This window comes from Humulus lupulus, chromosome 5 (assembly GCF_963169125.1).
Source record: "Humulus lupulus chromosome 5, drHumLupu1.1, whole genome shotgun sequence".
In the NCBI taxonomy this organism is placed as follows: Eukaryota; Viridiplantae; Streptophyta; class Magnoliopsida; order Rosales; family Cannabaceae; genus Humulus; species Humulus lupulus.
This window is the reverse complement of record NC_084797.1, coordinates 94,578,263-94,595,933: the sequence shown is the minus strand read 5'-3', so window position 1 is coordinate 94,595,933 and position 17,671 is coordinate 94,578,263. Positions and strand designations below refer to the sequence as shown.

The following is a 17,671-nucleotide window of genomic DNA, read 5'->3' as shown; positions in this document are numbered from 1 at the left end:
TTTATTATTATTTTTAATTATTGTACATTAAAAAATTATTAGTTATTTTAATTTATTTGACAGATTTCAGAAAAAAAAAAAGTAAACATGTTTATAAAAAGGATACTCGATGGGCCCCGACTCGAGATGGAACGGGGATGGGGAGACATCCCCGACCCAGCCCCTCCCCGTTTACATCCCTATTAGTGCTAGAATCTAAATTTAACAAGGTTTAACTGATTATATCGTTAAAAATGCTAAGAATTGTGATTATTTTTACTTTTCAAAATTTTCATCTGTTGTAGAAATTTAGTGATTAATGAAATGATAAAGAGGTACAGTAATGTTCAAATAATGTAAATTCTGTAGAAAAAAATCTATATGAAATAGGCACCATAATTCCCGCCCATGATATATCTAAGAGTTAAAAACATAATCCTAAAATAAGAAAACGAATATGTAAACAAATAGTTGATCGGAGAGTTCGAGTAAAGAAGACGACAAAAATGTAAGCCATGAAAAAAGTTATACACATATATAAATTATCATTAAAATGATAATCCACGTTGCTGTCTCCAAACGCATGAGAATGCACTTCTTGTCCCTGTTGAAGACGGCCACCATGCTTATACTCATCTGTAATATTTGAAATAGAATATCCATAGCATATCTTCACAGCTTACAATGAAAGAGGACTTGAGAGAATGATGAAGTTATCTGAAAACTACTTCCTCCACATTATTCTAATATTGAAGAACCAATCAGTACTCTTAGAAGTACTATCTGTATGGTTGTGTCATATCACCATGATTCTCTATCTTATAGGACGCTGTATTTAAATACGAGAGTTACCTTCGATCTAAATTACCTATAGACATAATAAGCTTTAAAGCTTCAAAGTCCAAACCCAGTTGAGGTATTTGGTGATTATAATGGATATGGTGAGTTCTCTTTCGCCATCTCACGTTCTCATTATTTATGATGCCACCAAGGACCGAGCGGAGGGTGAGCTTCAGAGAACTGTTCATAACGTACGACTGAGGGGTGACATTCTTCGACCCCGAGATACGCTTGTAGTGCTTGGAATCTTGCACACTCTACATCACCCTAGTAAGTGGTCAACAAAATGTGCCAACGAGATTATGCAAGTTTTTTTTTTTTTACATTGATTTTCTTTCTATTATTTGTTTTTATTTAATTCTAGTTATGTTTGGCGTAGTGGGTTATCATACAAGAGCGTATTCAGAAAATTTTGTGACGAGCAACAGAGCTACGGAGAAAGAAGTTTCAAAGAAAGTTGATGCGTATGTCAGAATGCTCATGCATAGTGCTGAAATTTGTGAAATTGAAGGGGTAATATACTCTCTTATTAAAGTTCTAGAAGTAATATTAGTTGTTGGCTGTACAATAATGAAAAGAACTAGGAATGTTATACCATTTTAGACCCACTATTTTGTTATCATTACTTATTTGGGTCGTCTGTTTTAATAAATTAATTGTTGACCATCTCTTTTGTAAAATGAATCAAATAGACCATTGCACTTGATTTTGAACAAATTTTTTTTTTTTAACTACAATCATAAATTATTCACCAAACTAACAAATTATAATAAGAACATAATCATTCTTCCTAACAACTGTGTTGATATATTTTATTTTCTGTTCATCAAAATCATGTTTAGGGGTCTATTTGAACCATTTTACAAAATACAAGGTCCAAAAAATAATTTGTTAAAACACATGATCCAAACAGGTAATGAGATAAAACACAAGGTCCATAAAGGAATAAACCAAATAATAATTGCTAATTATGTGATTGTTGAATTTAATTTTATTGAGCTTAATTAAAATCTTAATTATAGAATTTACACAAATAATAAGTTCATCAATCAAACAATGTATTTAAATATAATCCTATTTACAATTGAAGTATATAGATTAAATTAGTTAGAAATGAGATGTTAAAATTAGCAAAGTATATTAACAAGTCCAATTGATCTTAATAAGCCTACAAACAACATGAATATACAAATCAAGAGGTGGACACTGCTCTCTTGATTTTCTCTCCAAAACACCAACACAACCCAACCATGCAAATTGTAAGGAGTACTCAAAATTGAGAGTTAATTTATTGACCTAATGATATGGTTGAAAAACTTAGAGAGAGTTAGTCCATGGGCACCCCAACTAGAAAATATTTGATGTTGTTTTAAAAAAGACGTGAGAAGAATTCACGTTCCTTCTCAAAGCTACGTGAATATAGCCGACATGATAAGTCTTTTATGTCTGTTTGGAAGCAATATGGAGAGATTTAAATAAGGTCTTTCACTTCACTTTGGTAATAACATGGTAAGATTGATATTCACACCGCTTTGGCCTTTTTAAAGTCTTTCCACATCGCTTCTATAGGAACATAGAAGGCTATTATTATTTTTTCTTTCCAAAATGTGATTTATTTCATATAATCCTCTGAATTTGATAAATAAATGTAATCAATTAGCCAATTAAAAATGGAAATAAATATATAATATTATTTATCTTACCATGTCAATTTCATTAAAAAAGTCAAGAAAAACTAACAACAATATCAATCTAATTTTCAAATTCATTCGTACATAAATACCATAAGTTCCTCCACCCATTGTTTATGAAGAATAATGATGCAAAAATTAATTTCTTTAGAAACTTTTCTTATTATGCTACATATTTAAATATACATCATAGTTGTAATTTTATGACATTTGAAATCAATTATTTGAATGAAAGAAATTAATACAATTGATTTAAAAAAATGAGTTTACACTACAACAAAACTTTTTTTTATGTCACCAAAAAGAAATAGCCAAAGTTGTTGACCGACGCTTTTTGGGCGCAAGGACTCTCGACTCCAGTCATAAACTGATGTAAAAAAAATCCCTTGTCTAAAAAAATCTTATAGGCAGATGGAGGTGCCTTCTAGCCATTGGACCAATTGAAGCTTCTAAAGGAAGCCTCATTTGTTGATTAGGTAGCAGTGTGGATGCTACCTCTTAAGCTAGGAAGGACGATCAATCCTCGAGAGGCAGAATGGATTTGCTTCCCCATGCTGATGTAACAACCACGACATTCCCCTTTTGCAAAGTGAGAAGAATGTGATTACATAGGCATGTTTCCAAAGTCGTCATGCATGACAAAATTCTTCTGACATAGTGATAGCATTTCTCTAGTTTCAAGGCCCAATAGCAAACTTAAAGGCAGACACCTAAAGCATAATGGAAAGAGGTAGCCATCATGAAGTCAAGGGACAATCCATAGGTCAATGGATGGCTCAAAGGTGTAAGCCTGCCTAATGACTCTTGGCTTAATTTGTGAGGCAAATGTAGCTGGACTCAATGGTTGGCCACATATATGGACCTGGTCTTGGCCATAATTACGATGTTCTCTATGGACTTCAATTGGGCTTCACCAACATTTGAAATCTTCGTTCTTATGATTGGGAATGACGAAAATACCCCCAACAATTTCCCCTTAGGCGTAGCGGTCATGAAAAAAAAAAATTTGGTGTGCTTCTTGGCTCTCAACCACCTAACCTAAGCTTATGATCCCAAATTTAAGGCTACATCAGTTCTGAGGATCATTCATACTCTTAGGGTCATCAAGGTCCAACACCATTCAATATGAGGTTATGGCTGAGTATATCCTTTAGACACCTCGAACTATTGGGTCTTTGTTGAGGCTCCTTGAGCCTCAATAGGAATAATAGGCATCATTGCGTGTCATAATCCAAATGAATTGGTCCTACTTTTATTCTCCTAATGAAAGGGTAATGAGTTTGTACACTTTACATCATCTGCAGGTTAGTAATGAGCTTGCACTATCATGTGGGGTCATAGTAGAGAAGTGCCTTGGAACTCATTAGTCCATTGAGTCTTCATCAAGGCTTTTTGGTTCATGATAGAATGAGAGAGCTCTTCCTCAAAATAGACCTAGCTAGATAGGGGTTGAATATCCATCTCCTAACTAGCCAGATGTTGTTGACATCATAATATCTATCTTAATTTTGAGGTCGTGGTGGGCTTGTGCTATTTGACATGGATTGATACAAGGTAGAGACTTTGAAATCCTAGGGCCATTGAGCCTTCATTAAGGCAATTGGGATCTATAAGTTAGCAGCCTTTTCCTTGGGACAAAAGCTAGCCAAATAAGGTTGATGTAATTTCTCTTTACAAGAGTTTTCAAGCATTTTTGTTATAGTTTTAATGGCAACCATTGGTCGTTGTCGATAATTCATGCCTTTAATTCCCAAGATAGCTAATGGAAGTATAATAGTCTTATCGAACATAGTGAACAACTATTGATTGTCACCTGCAAAGGCGGTGATCCACATCACTTCATAACATTAGATACTTATTGTGATCTATGAGTTATAATATATGATTGAACTACTAAAGAGCAACCTTGAGCCTTGAAGTGTAATCATGGTGTTCCCCAATATCATTCTTGGTTCAAACTGTTGAATCAATCTAACTATTACGAATGACTTCTCGCGTTTACTATTAAACCGAAGGCAAATAATCCAATTTGTACATTTTCCTTCTTTAAAGCTTGAGAGTCCACCTTCACCCTCGAGTCAAAAAATCATTTTGAACTCTTTTATTGTTTAATCGGGCTTACAAATATTCTTAGGTGAGTCTTCAGGCTTTTGTGCCACATCATCGAAAAACTCTTGAGAACTTTAGGAACTTTCTTTCCTTTTTTTCTTTTTCATCCTTCAAAAACATGTCTCAAAATGGGTCTAGCTCTAGTAACTTTATGAGCAAAATTTTGCTACAAATTTCTAATGGGAACTCTCGAAAGGTCAAGGAGATGCTAACACACAATTTCTAGATCCCAATTGACATTGATAAATAAGATATCAGAATCAAAAAGAGCTTTGATAAAAAAAAAACTATATTCAAGCGTTTGAAATATTGATTTGGCTGTACCACCACCATCAACATGAGGATAGTGAAAATGATAAGAGTGCCCCCCCTAATTTTGGCTAGACTCGACTCCTTGAGGGAGACAATGGTGACTTGAAGGTCAAAGTTCGTGGAATAGGTGCAAGAATTTGACTTCATTTCCTTAAAGATTGATAACTTACACGATAATTAAGATGAAATAACTCAATAAGTTATTTTTATGTTGGCTTTTGGTCAATATAACCATGCTTAAGCTTCTAATATGAACAAAGATGACCTGAGGATCCTTGGAGTGTCTAAAGTGGAGCTTCGTAATCCCCAAGACCATTGGCATAAGGACATCCTTTTGTGAGGAATTATTTAATAATCCACCAAGTGAGTGGACTTTTGTTTATTTTGGGAAATTTTTGTGGTTCATCAAATCCCAATGCGACCATTGCTTTAGATTTTCATTGTTTTCATAAGATGCGAGACTTGAGTAGCTTTCTCCTAACATCATCAAAATGGTAGTGGACACCTTGGTTATCTAGTGTTGAATGAATATTCTAGACTTGCAGCAATATTATGGCCTTATGAGATCAGCAAATGACTCGCAGATCTTCTATCTAACCCATCTTTATTACTACATAGTATCAAAGATCCCATCAATTGACATGACCTAGTAAGAGAGTGGATTCTTAATAAACCATGACCAGCTTCAATTCAAGTTTGATAGGAATTGCCCATGTCGATAACTACAGAGATCTGTGCCTTGAGTAGTGTTGCAACTTGGAGAGGATCCTTTGTACAAACCTAGCAGAAAAAAACTTTAAATCCTTCCTTTCTATATTATCACGTCTTAGTGCTCAAAGTATTTTCCCATCCTCGAAATTACTATCCAGGTCTCAATCTTAAACTTTCAATCTTAAAGTAAATTTCCGGAGCCCCGATTCCAAATCCCATGTACCAAGCTCAAATCCTATGCGCTAAACTCTTCTATACATTTATCTTAGTCCTAGAATATTTTCTATTTCTCATAAATATTTCCCGATCCCTGCTTAAAATTCTTGAGCCTTAGGACTCGTACCATTTTGGGTCATTTAGACATTTACGTGAGCTTTGTGCATGACCTATACTATTCTCACCCAAACCTTTGGCTCCTTACCATCATTGTCATCATCATCTTCAACATCCTCTCATCATCACGGTTACCACCACCACCACCACCATCATCATCATCTTCAATAACCACCGACAAGCATCACCACCATATCTGCCACCTTGATGATTACTTAGACACTCAGCCTTGCACCATAACCTAAATGACTAGTGCTTCTCTAAGGTTGAACTCACACCCAGACATGACCTTATAAGGTCTAACACCCAAAACCCAAAACCACCACTGACCAACATTCATTAATGCCAGGGGTGGATTCTAAATTTGGTAACCGCCCCTCTCTCATGTAATTATCCCATGAGCACTCAAAATCCATAACCACACTTAGATCTAAACCCCTCTAATCCAAGATCATCATCATTAAAATATTTAACAATAATCACAACCCAAATCTATCATCAAAGATCCAAGATAAAGCACCAAACTGAGAAGAAAACTTAAGAACATCTCTTTACCTCTAATGGACAGAACCTATGATTTTCCATTATTCTTGATCTTTAAACTCTACAATCATAACCAATGATCTCTAAAAAAGACACCATGACCAAAATCACATGGGAAAAGGAAGATCAAACTTACCCTTGTTCTTAGATTGTCTAGGCCGAAACTCTATGGTGCTCTTCTCCCTCTTGCTTTCTAACTTCTACACACACATAATGGATCTTTAGAACACCATTCTAAAACTGAAACCATGAAGAGAAAGGATCAAAGCTCACCCTTGGTGAACAATTCTTCCAACCAAACTTAGATAACAAAGTTCTCTCTTCATCTACTTCTGCTTCTTTTCTCTCTAATTTTTTAAATGAGGATGAGGTGAAATGGTAACTGCCCCCACTCAGCCTTTTCCTCTCGCAAACTCTTGGTAACTTCCCAAAAATCAAAAATGGCATTTCCCTCAAATTTTCAGAAGTGGTCGTACACTATGCGTATCTTATAGACATTTTATGTGCAAAAATGCACTATTAACACATTTATTCTCAAACAATCAACAAAAATACCACTTAGTTCCAAAATCACCCTGACCATATTTTATTTACTCATTATTTCATAATTGAGTATTACTATTCCAGAAATAATCCAACTTGAAAACTATGCATTAAAGCCTTCCATTACACCATAAATTCGGCTAAGTCACAACTCACAAACTGTAGTCCATCATAATTTATACAATTAATGTGTCTATCCAACAAATAAAATTATACTCCAAAATATTTATATGATTTTATTGTGTATCTCTAACATATAAAATTATATCTCAATGTCCTCAAAACATTCCATGATAGCCTAATAATTTTTCTAAATTTGTTTTAGGGCTCTAATGAGAAACAACTCAAAACTATACTTCATAAAAATAAATACCTCAACTTATTATATTTATTTTTATACTAAAGTCCTCAAAGACTCATCCTAAGTGATCCACTCGTCATCTTGGTAATTAAAATAATATCCTCTTAATTATTTTAATTAACAACATCACTTCATACCATAACATATCAAACATTATTTCACAACATAATTAATCAAATATTTAATTAATGCAACTAATTAAATAAATAAAAATTCGTATAGGATATTACAGAGAGGATGGTGATCTTGAGGTCAAAGACGAATGCTCAAGGACTTGGGGGTATAGAGGATATTCCAAAAAAAAAAATTAAGCTTAAACTGGCAACAGGTGCACATAAGTATACAAAATTGTCACAATCTCACAATTTTATAATGTTAATTGAACAACATTTACAATACAAAATATTTCATACGCTAAATAAAAGCTTTTATTCATTAATATGAGAATATGCAAGCTTATAAAATTATACAAATCATTAAGTGAATAAACTATAAAAGATTTGAATAACAAAATTGAAAAACAAAATTTAAATAATAAAATAAAAATACATTGGGCCCATTTGGTAAAATTTTTGTTTTTGAATGGTTTAAACACAAAAATGGAAATATTATTTTATTTTTATTTCTTTATTTTTAATAAATAAAATTATGTTTGGTAACTATTTTTATTTTTAAAAACAAAAAATAATAAATGTGTTTGATAATTTTTATTTTTATTTTTTGTTTAACAATATGATGTGTAAATTTGAAGAAGTGAAGAAAAAAAAAGGAAAAATTGAAAACTGTTTAAAAAAAATTTGAAAGTGAAAAAAATTCTATTTTCAAAATTTAATAAATTTTAATTAAAATTAAAAAAAATAATAAATAAAAATAGAGTTACCAAACACATTTTATATTTAATTGTCAATTTTTTAATTAATTAAATAAAAAACTATTTTTTTAAGTGTTACCAAACAACATCATTATAAGTTATGCGTACATTTAATTAAAGCTAAGAGACTCAAAATAAAGCACCCACATGCCTTCCCACACTCATGAATGCGTGATTTTTTTTTTAATATAAAGTCTTATTCCAATGACATGTCTTGTTTGTCCATGTGCGAAAAGACAGATCATTTATCTAATTAGTGAGAGAAACGACACACCATTTGGCATTGTCCCTATGATTTATCTAAAAGACAGTGTCAACCCAACATCATTAAAAAAAAATGTTGTTCTAACCACCATAAACACACAAAATTTCCTAGAAATGCTCCAAGTTAGATTCCCAATCCATCCATGCCAAAGATTTGGTCAAATTTTTTTTTTTTCAATTGTGAGTTACATTCAAGCATGTTCTTGAAAATATTTCTTATTCTTTAGTGTGGACCCCACCACTTTTTTTCTCTTCATTTTTCTTTCCTTCCTTATTTTCTCTCCTACCAAACCACCATTCTTTTTATCTTCTCTCCAATTTTCTCTCCAAATGGTTCCTTCCTTCCACTTTTTATCCTTAACAAACAAAGGCTAAATAAAATGCATCAACAACTTGTGTTTAATATGTAGGACCTCGAAGTGACAATAATTTTTGCCAAAATTAATTTTCAAAACTTGATTTTTAAACCCACAAAAATACTCTAAAATTGGAGAACAAAATTATAAAAGTATTTTGACAACTTCAAAATAAATAGGATGGCTCTAGCTCCAATTGTTGAATTAAATATAATAGGAGCTTGATAAAAATCTAAATTATAGATTTTACACAAACAAGGTCTCAGTAAAACTATTATATTGAATGTAATCCTATTTATGATTGAAATATATCAAGTATAAATAATTACCTCTTACGATTAGCAAACTATATTAACAAATCAAACTGATCCTTAAAATGTAAACACCATGAAAAGACCAATGCAAGAGGTGTCTATGGATTATACCATCTTTAATTTTTCTCCAGAATATAGCCACACAACATAACCATGAAATTGTAGTATTTACTAACCCTTTTTGTGACAACTAGATTAGGCTTATTGGAAAGAGATATCCAAGGTTAATAGTCAATTGTCTTGGATCAATGGGCTGAATGAAACACTTAGACTATGTTCGGCAGGGAGGAGAGATGAGTAGATAGAGAGAGGTGGAGGAGAGTAATGGAAGGATAGGTTGAATCTTTTTGTTTGATAAGAGGGAGAGAGGAAGGGAAATGAGAGATGCTCCCTCCAAAGCTTAAAGATTCAATCCCTCAAAATGGAGGAATCCAATAAAAATACAAAAACTACTATGTAAGTAACATATATATACCCTTTTAAAAAATAATAAATATTTATATTAAAAGATAAAATGTTAATTTTAATAATTAATTTCATCTCCATTATTCCAACTTCACATTTAATATCAAACAACATAAACGAGATCAATTATCTTCTCTATCCATCCTACTAACTATAATTCAAACACTCTATCCATCTTAGTGTCCCTCCTTTCTACCAAACATAGCCTTAGAAAGTGTGTAAATAGGCCCGAGCGTTTTGGTGCATTGCGTTTATTATATTATGACCCACATATAATATCATGCAATACAAAATATGTAAACATATAATTGTCCATAACATGCACTAATACTTTAGTGTTACATTAGAGTGAGTTTATAAATGATTATGCTAATCCATTTTAAATATTCTAACAATATAATCTTTTCAACTTCTTGAAAATAGAATAGAAGAGAAAACATTAAAAAAGAATGGGTTTATACATTTTTAGACCCCGTGTTTTATCTCATTATCTATTTAGACCCTGTGTTTTCACAAATTACTTTTTGGACCCTATGTTCTCTAAAATAGTTCAAATAGACCACTAAACCCGATTTTGATCAAATTTTTTTGAACTAAAATCACAAATAATTCATTAAACTAACAACTCATACCAAAAATACAGTCATTCTGCCTAAGAACTGTGTTGTTATATTCAATTTTTTGTTCATCAAAATCAGGTTTAGGGGCCTATTTGAACAATTTTACAAAACACATTATCCAAAAAATAATTTGTCAAAACACAAGGTCCAAACAGTTAATGAGGAAAAACAGAGGGTCTAAAAATGTATAAACCCAAAAAGAATAGAAGTAAGTTGTTACCAACTTCTTTACCTATGAAATTAACAATATAGATTTCCACTTGCTTCTACTTTCATGATAGTGTATTATACATAGCCTCCAAACAGGCAAAGATCTAAATGTAGACAACTTTGTTAAATTATTCTTTAGATTTGAAGATCTTATTAATAATTAATGTATTTAAGCCCTTGTTTTACTCTTATGATAGGATAGTATTTTATGGGATTAACAAAATAAAAAATAATCATAAAAGAAATATTTAATGAAATTTATATCATTTGCAAACATAAATTATGGAAAGGAGATATAGAAATAAGATATATAAATAGATGAAAGTTTAGATGAGATATTTATTTCTCAAATTTTTTCAGTTGGACTAGATAACAATATGCTAGCTAAGTCGAGTAACTTGATGGTTAAACTAATTATTTTGATATATTTTCTAATTACATAATTATATCACATGGTAAAGGATATCGAATCCAATCTTATTTTCTAAATTTAACATTAAAATCCACCAGTGATTAAAGTACTAAATTTGTGTTTATACATATTTCTACCATGTGGGTGTGTGTCTTATATACAAGATGACTGATTTTCCTTTGTCGTTTTTTCTTTGCTCATCACCCTAAGTTCCTTGTTACTCCAGATCAGCGTGGAAGTCAAAATCATTGCTGGCTTCCCTATTAAGCAGGTTATTTTGCAAGAGGTTACAACTTACAATGCAGCTTGGGTTTTCCTGGATAGGTATTTCTTATGCATTAATTTTATCAAGGAAAGGTATCCATTCTAAAGCATTTGCATAAAATAGCTCTATTGATGGAGTGCTTAGGATAACAGACTCAGTATTTCTTCTCTATCCAATGAGCCATTCGTTCTCATATAAAATGGGGAAAATTATAACTTGTTTACTCATAAGAGCTTTATTATTGTCAGAAGAATGAAAACTAAGAAAAAAAAAGAGATAGTGAGAATATCTTTTATTGAATTAATCAAGAAAATGAATACATAGCAAGTATTTATAGTGCTAAAACTATTTTTTGAGCACATAACTAGCAACGAACTGCTCTAACTAACTATGCAATTGACCAACTAAATACGAACTGCTATAACAGCTAGATAGCTCAATAGCTTAATTGACATAACATCCTAATTGTCAATACTCCCCCTCAAGATGGTCTACATGAGTTTAGTAGACCTATATTGTGAATCACATGATGATACTAAGTTGAAAATAATGCATTGGTGACCACATCAGCAAGCTGGTGTTGAGTTGATACATGGAATATAGCTATGCTTCTAGATTGAATTTTCTATTTAACCAAATAATAATCAATCTCAAATGTTTAGTTCACTCATGAAAATCTTGATTTTCTGCAGTGAAGTACAGTTGTAGGCTCCTCATGCTTGATCATTAGTTCTTTTAGAAATTATAACAACCAAGAAAGCTACTTGTAATGTTGGTCATCACTCGGTATTCTACCTTAGCTGAGGATTTAGACACAGCTTGTTGCTTCTTAGATTTTTATAAAATCAAAGAGTATTCAAGAAACATACAAATCCTATAAATATACCTCCTAGAAAATTAGCTAGAAGCAAAATCTCAATTTGTAAAAACTCATAGTTTAACCAAGTTTGGTTCTATGGACATGTTTATAGACTTTGCACCTAGATTTCTAAATGAAGATTGAACCTCAAGTTTCACAAGTCCTTATATCTGGTCTTATCTTTGATTGAAACCTCATATCTGGTCTTATCTTTGTTTTTTTAACAGTCCTTGCATTATTTCTTGCTATGATGACATCAACAGTAGATACTTGCAAAACCATGAATGTTGATCACGCATACTTGAGTTAAAAAAAAGAGTTATCCATTGTAGATTGAACAAACTATTCTTCAATCACAGCAGCAGAAAACCTTTCGTACCACGGCCTTGAAGCTTGTTTCAAACCTTGTGCAATTTATAAACGAGGTTTGTTGGTCCCTGGCACAGTGTAGTCATGAACTGCATGGTGTTACTGTTATAAGAATTTCCTTCATGATGCAATCAATCCAGGCCCAAAATGACACAAAATGACATTTTTCTAGTAGTGTATGCACATGACCAACTAAGTCCTAATAACTACTAATAACGTGCTTTAAAGAAAGAAATTCATTATATCTTTTACATCCACCTAGTTATTTATTTTCTTATAAAAAACATTATAAGTTTGTATGTTCATAGGAGTTTAATTATATTGATGATCCATTATTATTATTATTGTTATTATACACTCTGTGTAAATAAAAAATTGCAAACCCCAACTGTAGGCACTTGAGACTAGATATGAGGCTCCAAGCGAAGCAGATACCCTGTAAGGTGGCATTCATTCAGGATGGCCTATCCATAGAAATAGTAAAAAATGAGGCTAAAGAGGATGAAGATGTTACAGAATACAAAAATTTTATATATCTCTCCAAGCCTGTGCCTATATTAAGTAGTACACACCTTGTAAATACTGCTCAAAGTTCTGATGTTACCAGTATATCTTTCGCTAGCCAAACCTTGCCAATATGCATTAATAGTTCCTTGGTAATTTCTGATAGCAGCAACTTGATGTCTTCTTCTTCGACCAGATCAGAATGGCCAAATGAACCAGGTATATAAAGTTATGGCACTCTATATACGTTAAACAACTACACGTAGACATGGTAGACAATACATATAATTGTATAAAGACATTGAATGCACATCTTAGCCAATAAATAAATAATGGAGATCTTAAATTTTTTGACATGATGGGTTAAACTGGAATCTTTGATAATAATTACTTGATAGATTGTAGAGTTGCACATAACCGATATGAAAGAGTACTATTCGGACATAAATGCTCAGAAGCGCCAATTCTTTGCACAATCTGTGGAGCAAGAACTGATACATACTATATTAAAGATGCTATGCTATTCAATTACTTTGAAATTCAGTTAGCCACAGATGATTTTGCCGAGGAAAACTTATTAGGAGAAGGTGGATATGGTCATGTGTACAAAGGTAAACTTAAAGATGGACAACTTATTGCAGCAAAGGTACGTAAAGAAGAAAGCAATCAAGGATTTGCAGAGTTTCACTCTGAGGTTTACGTCTTAAGCTTTGCACGCCACAAGAATATAGTGATGCTACTTGGTTATTGTTCAAAAGAGAAATTCAATATTTTGGTTTATGAGTATATATGCAACAAGTCTCTTGATTGGCATTTGTTTGGTAAGTGGTTGGTTTAGATCTTTTTTATCTAGTAAATAGAATATAGCATTGTATTTTGTAATTTGATAAAGGCACTTTTGTAGATAAAACTGCCACCCCTCTTGAATGGCACCAAAGATTTGCTATTGCTGTAGGGATTGCAAAAGGGCTGCGTTTTTTGCATGAAGAATGTCGAGGAGGCCCTATAATTCATCGGGACATGCGACCAAGCAATATATTGCTAACCCATGACTTTATTCCAATGGTAAAATTTACTTTGAATAAGATTTACTCTTTCATTTTTTTTTCTTTTTAATTGTTTCATCTCTTGCCAATCATTTGGCACTTGGATCAAATTATATAAATGAGCTAGCAACAGAGGAAACTTTTCTTGTTGGTTAAAGAAATTAATCAAGTGAATGAAACAATGTCCTTTATAATCCCCAGTTAGCTGACTTTGGTCTTGCAAAGTGGAAAACAAGCGATGATTCTTGGCAAACAAGGATACTTGGTACATTAGGGTGAGAACTTGATTCAATAATTTAACTGATGGGTTAAGCTCAAAGTGTTCATTTAGCCAGTTTTAAGGTAATGCCTCCTCCTGTAAATGTAGATACCTTGCTCCAGAGTATGCAGAAAATGGCATTGTTTCTGTGCGAACAGATGTGTATGCATATGGAATTGTTTTGTTGCAACTAATGTCAGGACACAAAGTGGTGTTTGATGTAAATGGAGATGACAAAAAACAGTCTCTAAGGCAGTGGGTACGTTGGTTTTCTTGCTTTGAATTCGTGCAAGCGTAAAGTACTCATTGATAACAAATTGATTTTTTTGCATGTATTTTTAAGCATTATCTATCTTATGAAAATCTTAGGCGCAATCTATAATCCAGAGACTAGCACTACATGAACTAATTGATCCTCGGATTGGCGATGCATATGATACTTATGAATTGTACCGTATGGCTAAAGTTGCAAACTCATGTGTGCAAAGAAGCCCTGAAATGCGTCCATCTGTTGGAGAGGTAAGTAGACTTAAAGATTCATTAACAAGCATAGTATATTGATGCCTATATATGTATGAAGACTGGTTTGGGGTTGTATGTATCTATATAGATGTATTTTTCTTTTCAATTTTAATTGATGAATCTCTTTTAAATTGACTAAAATATTGACCACAACAATATTCCATTAATCATAAGTAAATCTTGTCAAAATTCATCTAAAAATATTTATAGAACTCGTGGAAAATGTATAAATACAGTTAGGAATACATTTACCTTTTAATCTTTCAATGTTATCATCACTAGTTATTCTAAGTGACCTTGAGTTAGAAAAACAACCAAAACACAAACTTTGCATGAGTTGTCGCAAATCGACAAATATCTTCGTCAATTCATAAAGGTTATTTTTGGAAAGTAAGATTAGATTGGATAGGATGAGAATAAAAAAAAATTAAAAGAAAAAATATAGAAAAATAAAGGAGTCGATATTTACCGACAATAAATTAGAAGAAAACAAGTTAAATGCAAAATTGTAATATTTTTTCTTACATGAATATAGGGATAAGATAGGATAAAGTATCTCAAGTTTTCATCACATATTAGGGGGGATTATTTAAGTGGCTGGATAAACTCTCCAATTTCATTATAAAAGGACATAATAAAATTAACCAATATAATCTTACTCTCATAAAGTAACAATTTTTTTTTTAATTTTTCAAATTTTGTATAGTTAAAATGTAGAGTGTGTTACATCAATTTCATTAAGTCCAGTATATAATTACTATACAATACTGGATAATTATGTAAATTATTCTAATATTCTTATAATCACAGGTTGTGCGTCTTCTTGAAGGGGAAAATGAGAATTTCCATCACTTTGGAGACCAATTCATACCCCCTTATACAAAGTGATGTCATCATAGTTCCCTAGTTCATTTATTAATTTGTTTGTTATTGTTAATAAAGGTGATAAATACACTGTTTAAGGTGTAAATCACTCAGAAACTATGTCAAACGCTATATGGCATATAATAAGCTTGTTGTCTTGATTCCTTGTATATCTAGCAAATAGTAAAATTTTCGTTTTAAGAACAATAATTGGAAGTTAACATATTGTATTAAATCTGTAACATGTGATCGATTTTTTTTTTACTTTTATGTTCAGTATACATATATTTCAACTAATTCATGAGCTATTTTATCAATAAGAGAATATAAAATCAACACCCACTTGCATTGAATAAAGATGATATTTTAGGTTGATTGTATATGTCACTTGTTGTTGAAAAGAATATATCATTTCATTCCACTCTGTTTAGTTAACTTAATATTATATCACATAATTAATATCATTCTAGTCATATGATTATTAGTTTTATAAAATCTAAAAAAATTATTAATGCATTCTATTTCGGTTAATTTTCTTTTTAATTATTATAATAATTGTATGAACATTCGTGTATCTTATGATATATCTATATATAATTATATTATAGCTTGTAAGGGTAAAAAATATTATATTACAAGAAATTTGACTAAAATAAAGAGTGAAATTGTAACACACCTCACGAGTAAGAGGCGCTTAACAAGTAGATCTTTAACTATGAAATTTTAAAACACATACAAATGAATATAGAAAATAATCATGTATTTTTTCTAAAACAACTCTTTTAAATAAAAATCATTAAAAACAACCTTTAAACTACTTAGTTTGGATTCGACACAACTATTTCTACGATCAAAATCTTTAAACCATAATCCACTAATTGTCCTTAGTTACACATTTATATCCAAATGACTTGATTAGCAAGTCCTCCATATCCAAATGACTTGACATTAACGTCGGTTATTCTTCGAAACGCTCTTCTTGGATGCCATTAGATCGCCTAACGAACAAGAATGATGAGTTACTTAGTAGGCGATCTAAGATTTTGTAAAGGTTATGACACGGAGGTACGGGGGAGAATGCTATCTCTAACATACGAGCTGAGATAGTCTCAACCCGTTGCGTGATCCCACGCGCTACCTTACGCTACGCACTTCGGTTTCCAAACAGACCCCTGATGTTTAGGGATCTGTATGTCAGAAAATCCGGCCACTACTATCCTTGGGGGCGGTTTAGAGAAAAACCACCCAAGAAGCGTGTTCCCTAGGTAATCTGGTTTTGAGCCCTAACCTTTCATCTTATATATCCCGAATGGGTATTTCCTAAAATTCGCCATAAGCTACCAAAATTTACCCAGAAATGACCCAATTATGTGAAAATCATAGTTTTAAGAAATATTCTAAGAGCTTCTCAGTAAACCTAAGTTGAAGCCTATGTGCCAAAAACATTGAGAAAACAACCTAATATTAACTATGGTGATGTAACGACCCAATTTCGCTAATAAGGCTTAAGGGCCTTGATTAGTGTGCCTGGAGGGCATAATGGGATTTTGTGTGTGACTTTAATGAGTTAAATAAATGATTATGATTTAATGCATGTTATATGACTATTTGACTATTTGAGATGCATGACTATGTGTATTAGTATGCATGTAGACCTGATTGTCTTAGAAAGAGCATAATTGTAATTTGGCCATTTTGGGCATGACTGTGTTGATATCTGTGATCTGTGACTCGAGACGATCCTAGAATGAGCGGGTTAGCGGAAAAGTCAAGTGGGAATTTATACCTGGCTTGGGGTTAAGCCTGGGGCGTTTAAATGGGAATTTGGAAAATATATTGAGGTTAATCTTGATGATGAGGGATATATTTGGTGATTAATCAGGTATTGGGTAGCAAGCGAGAAATTATTAGAGACACTCGAGGAATTAGTGGGAATTGGGTAAAATGACTAACATGGCCCTACATGGACAAAAAGGTTTAGAATTAATAGGGAGGGCATTTTGGTCTTTAGGATTTTTAGAGATAAGTTAAAGGGAGCTTTATACTTAG

General features: G+C 32.2%; 1 protein-coding gene across 1 annotated transcript; it reads left to right on the top strand.

Moving 5' to 3' along the window:
* Positions 1–911: 911 nt before the first annotated feature.
* Positions 912–15,646, top strand: LOC133780501 (cold-responsive protein kinase 1-like). Its single transcript, XM_062220205.1, has 12 exons — positions 912–1,089; positions 1,199–1,332; positions 7,735–7,760; positions 9,320–9,323; positions 11,161–11,258; positions 12,822–12,988; positions 13,330–13,752; positions 13,836–13,996; positions 14,179–14,252; positions 14,345–14,495; positions 14,606–14,755; positions 15,569–15,646. Exons 1-12 carry the CDS (start codon positions 912–914, stop codon positions 15,644–15,646), a joined length of 1,644 nt encoding a protein of 547 aa, XP_062076189.1.
* The last annotated feature ends 2,025 nt before the right edge of the window (positions 15,647–17,671 follow it).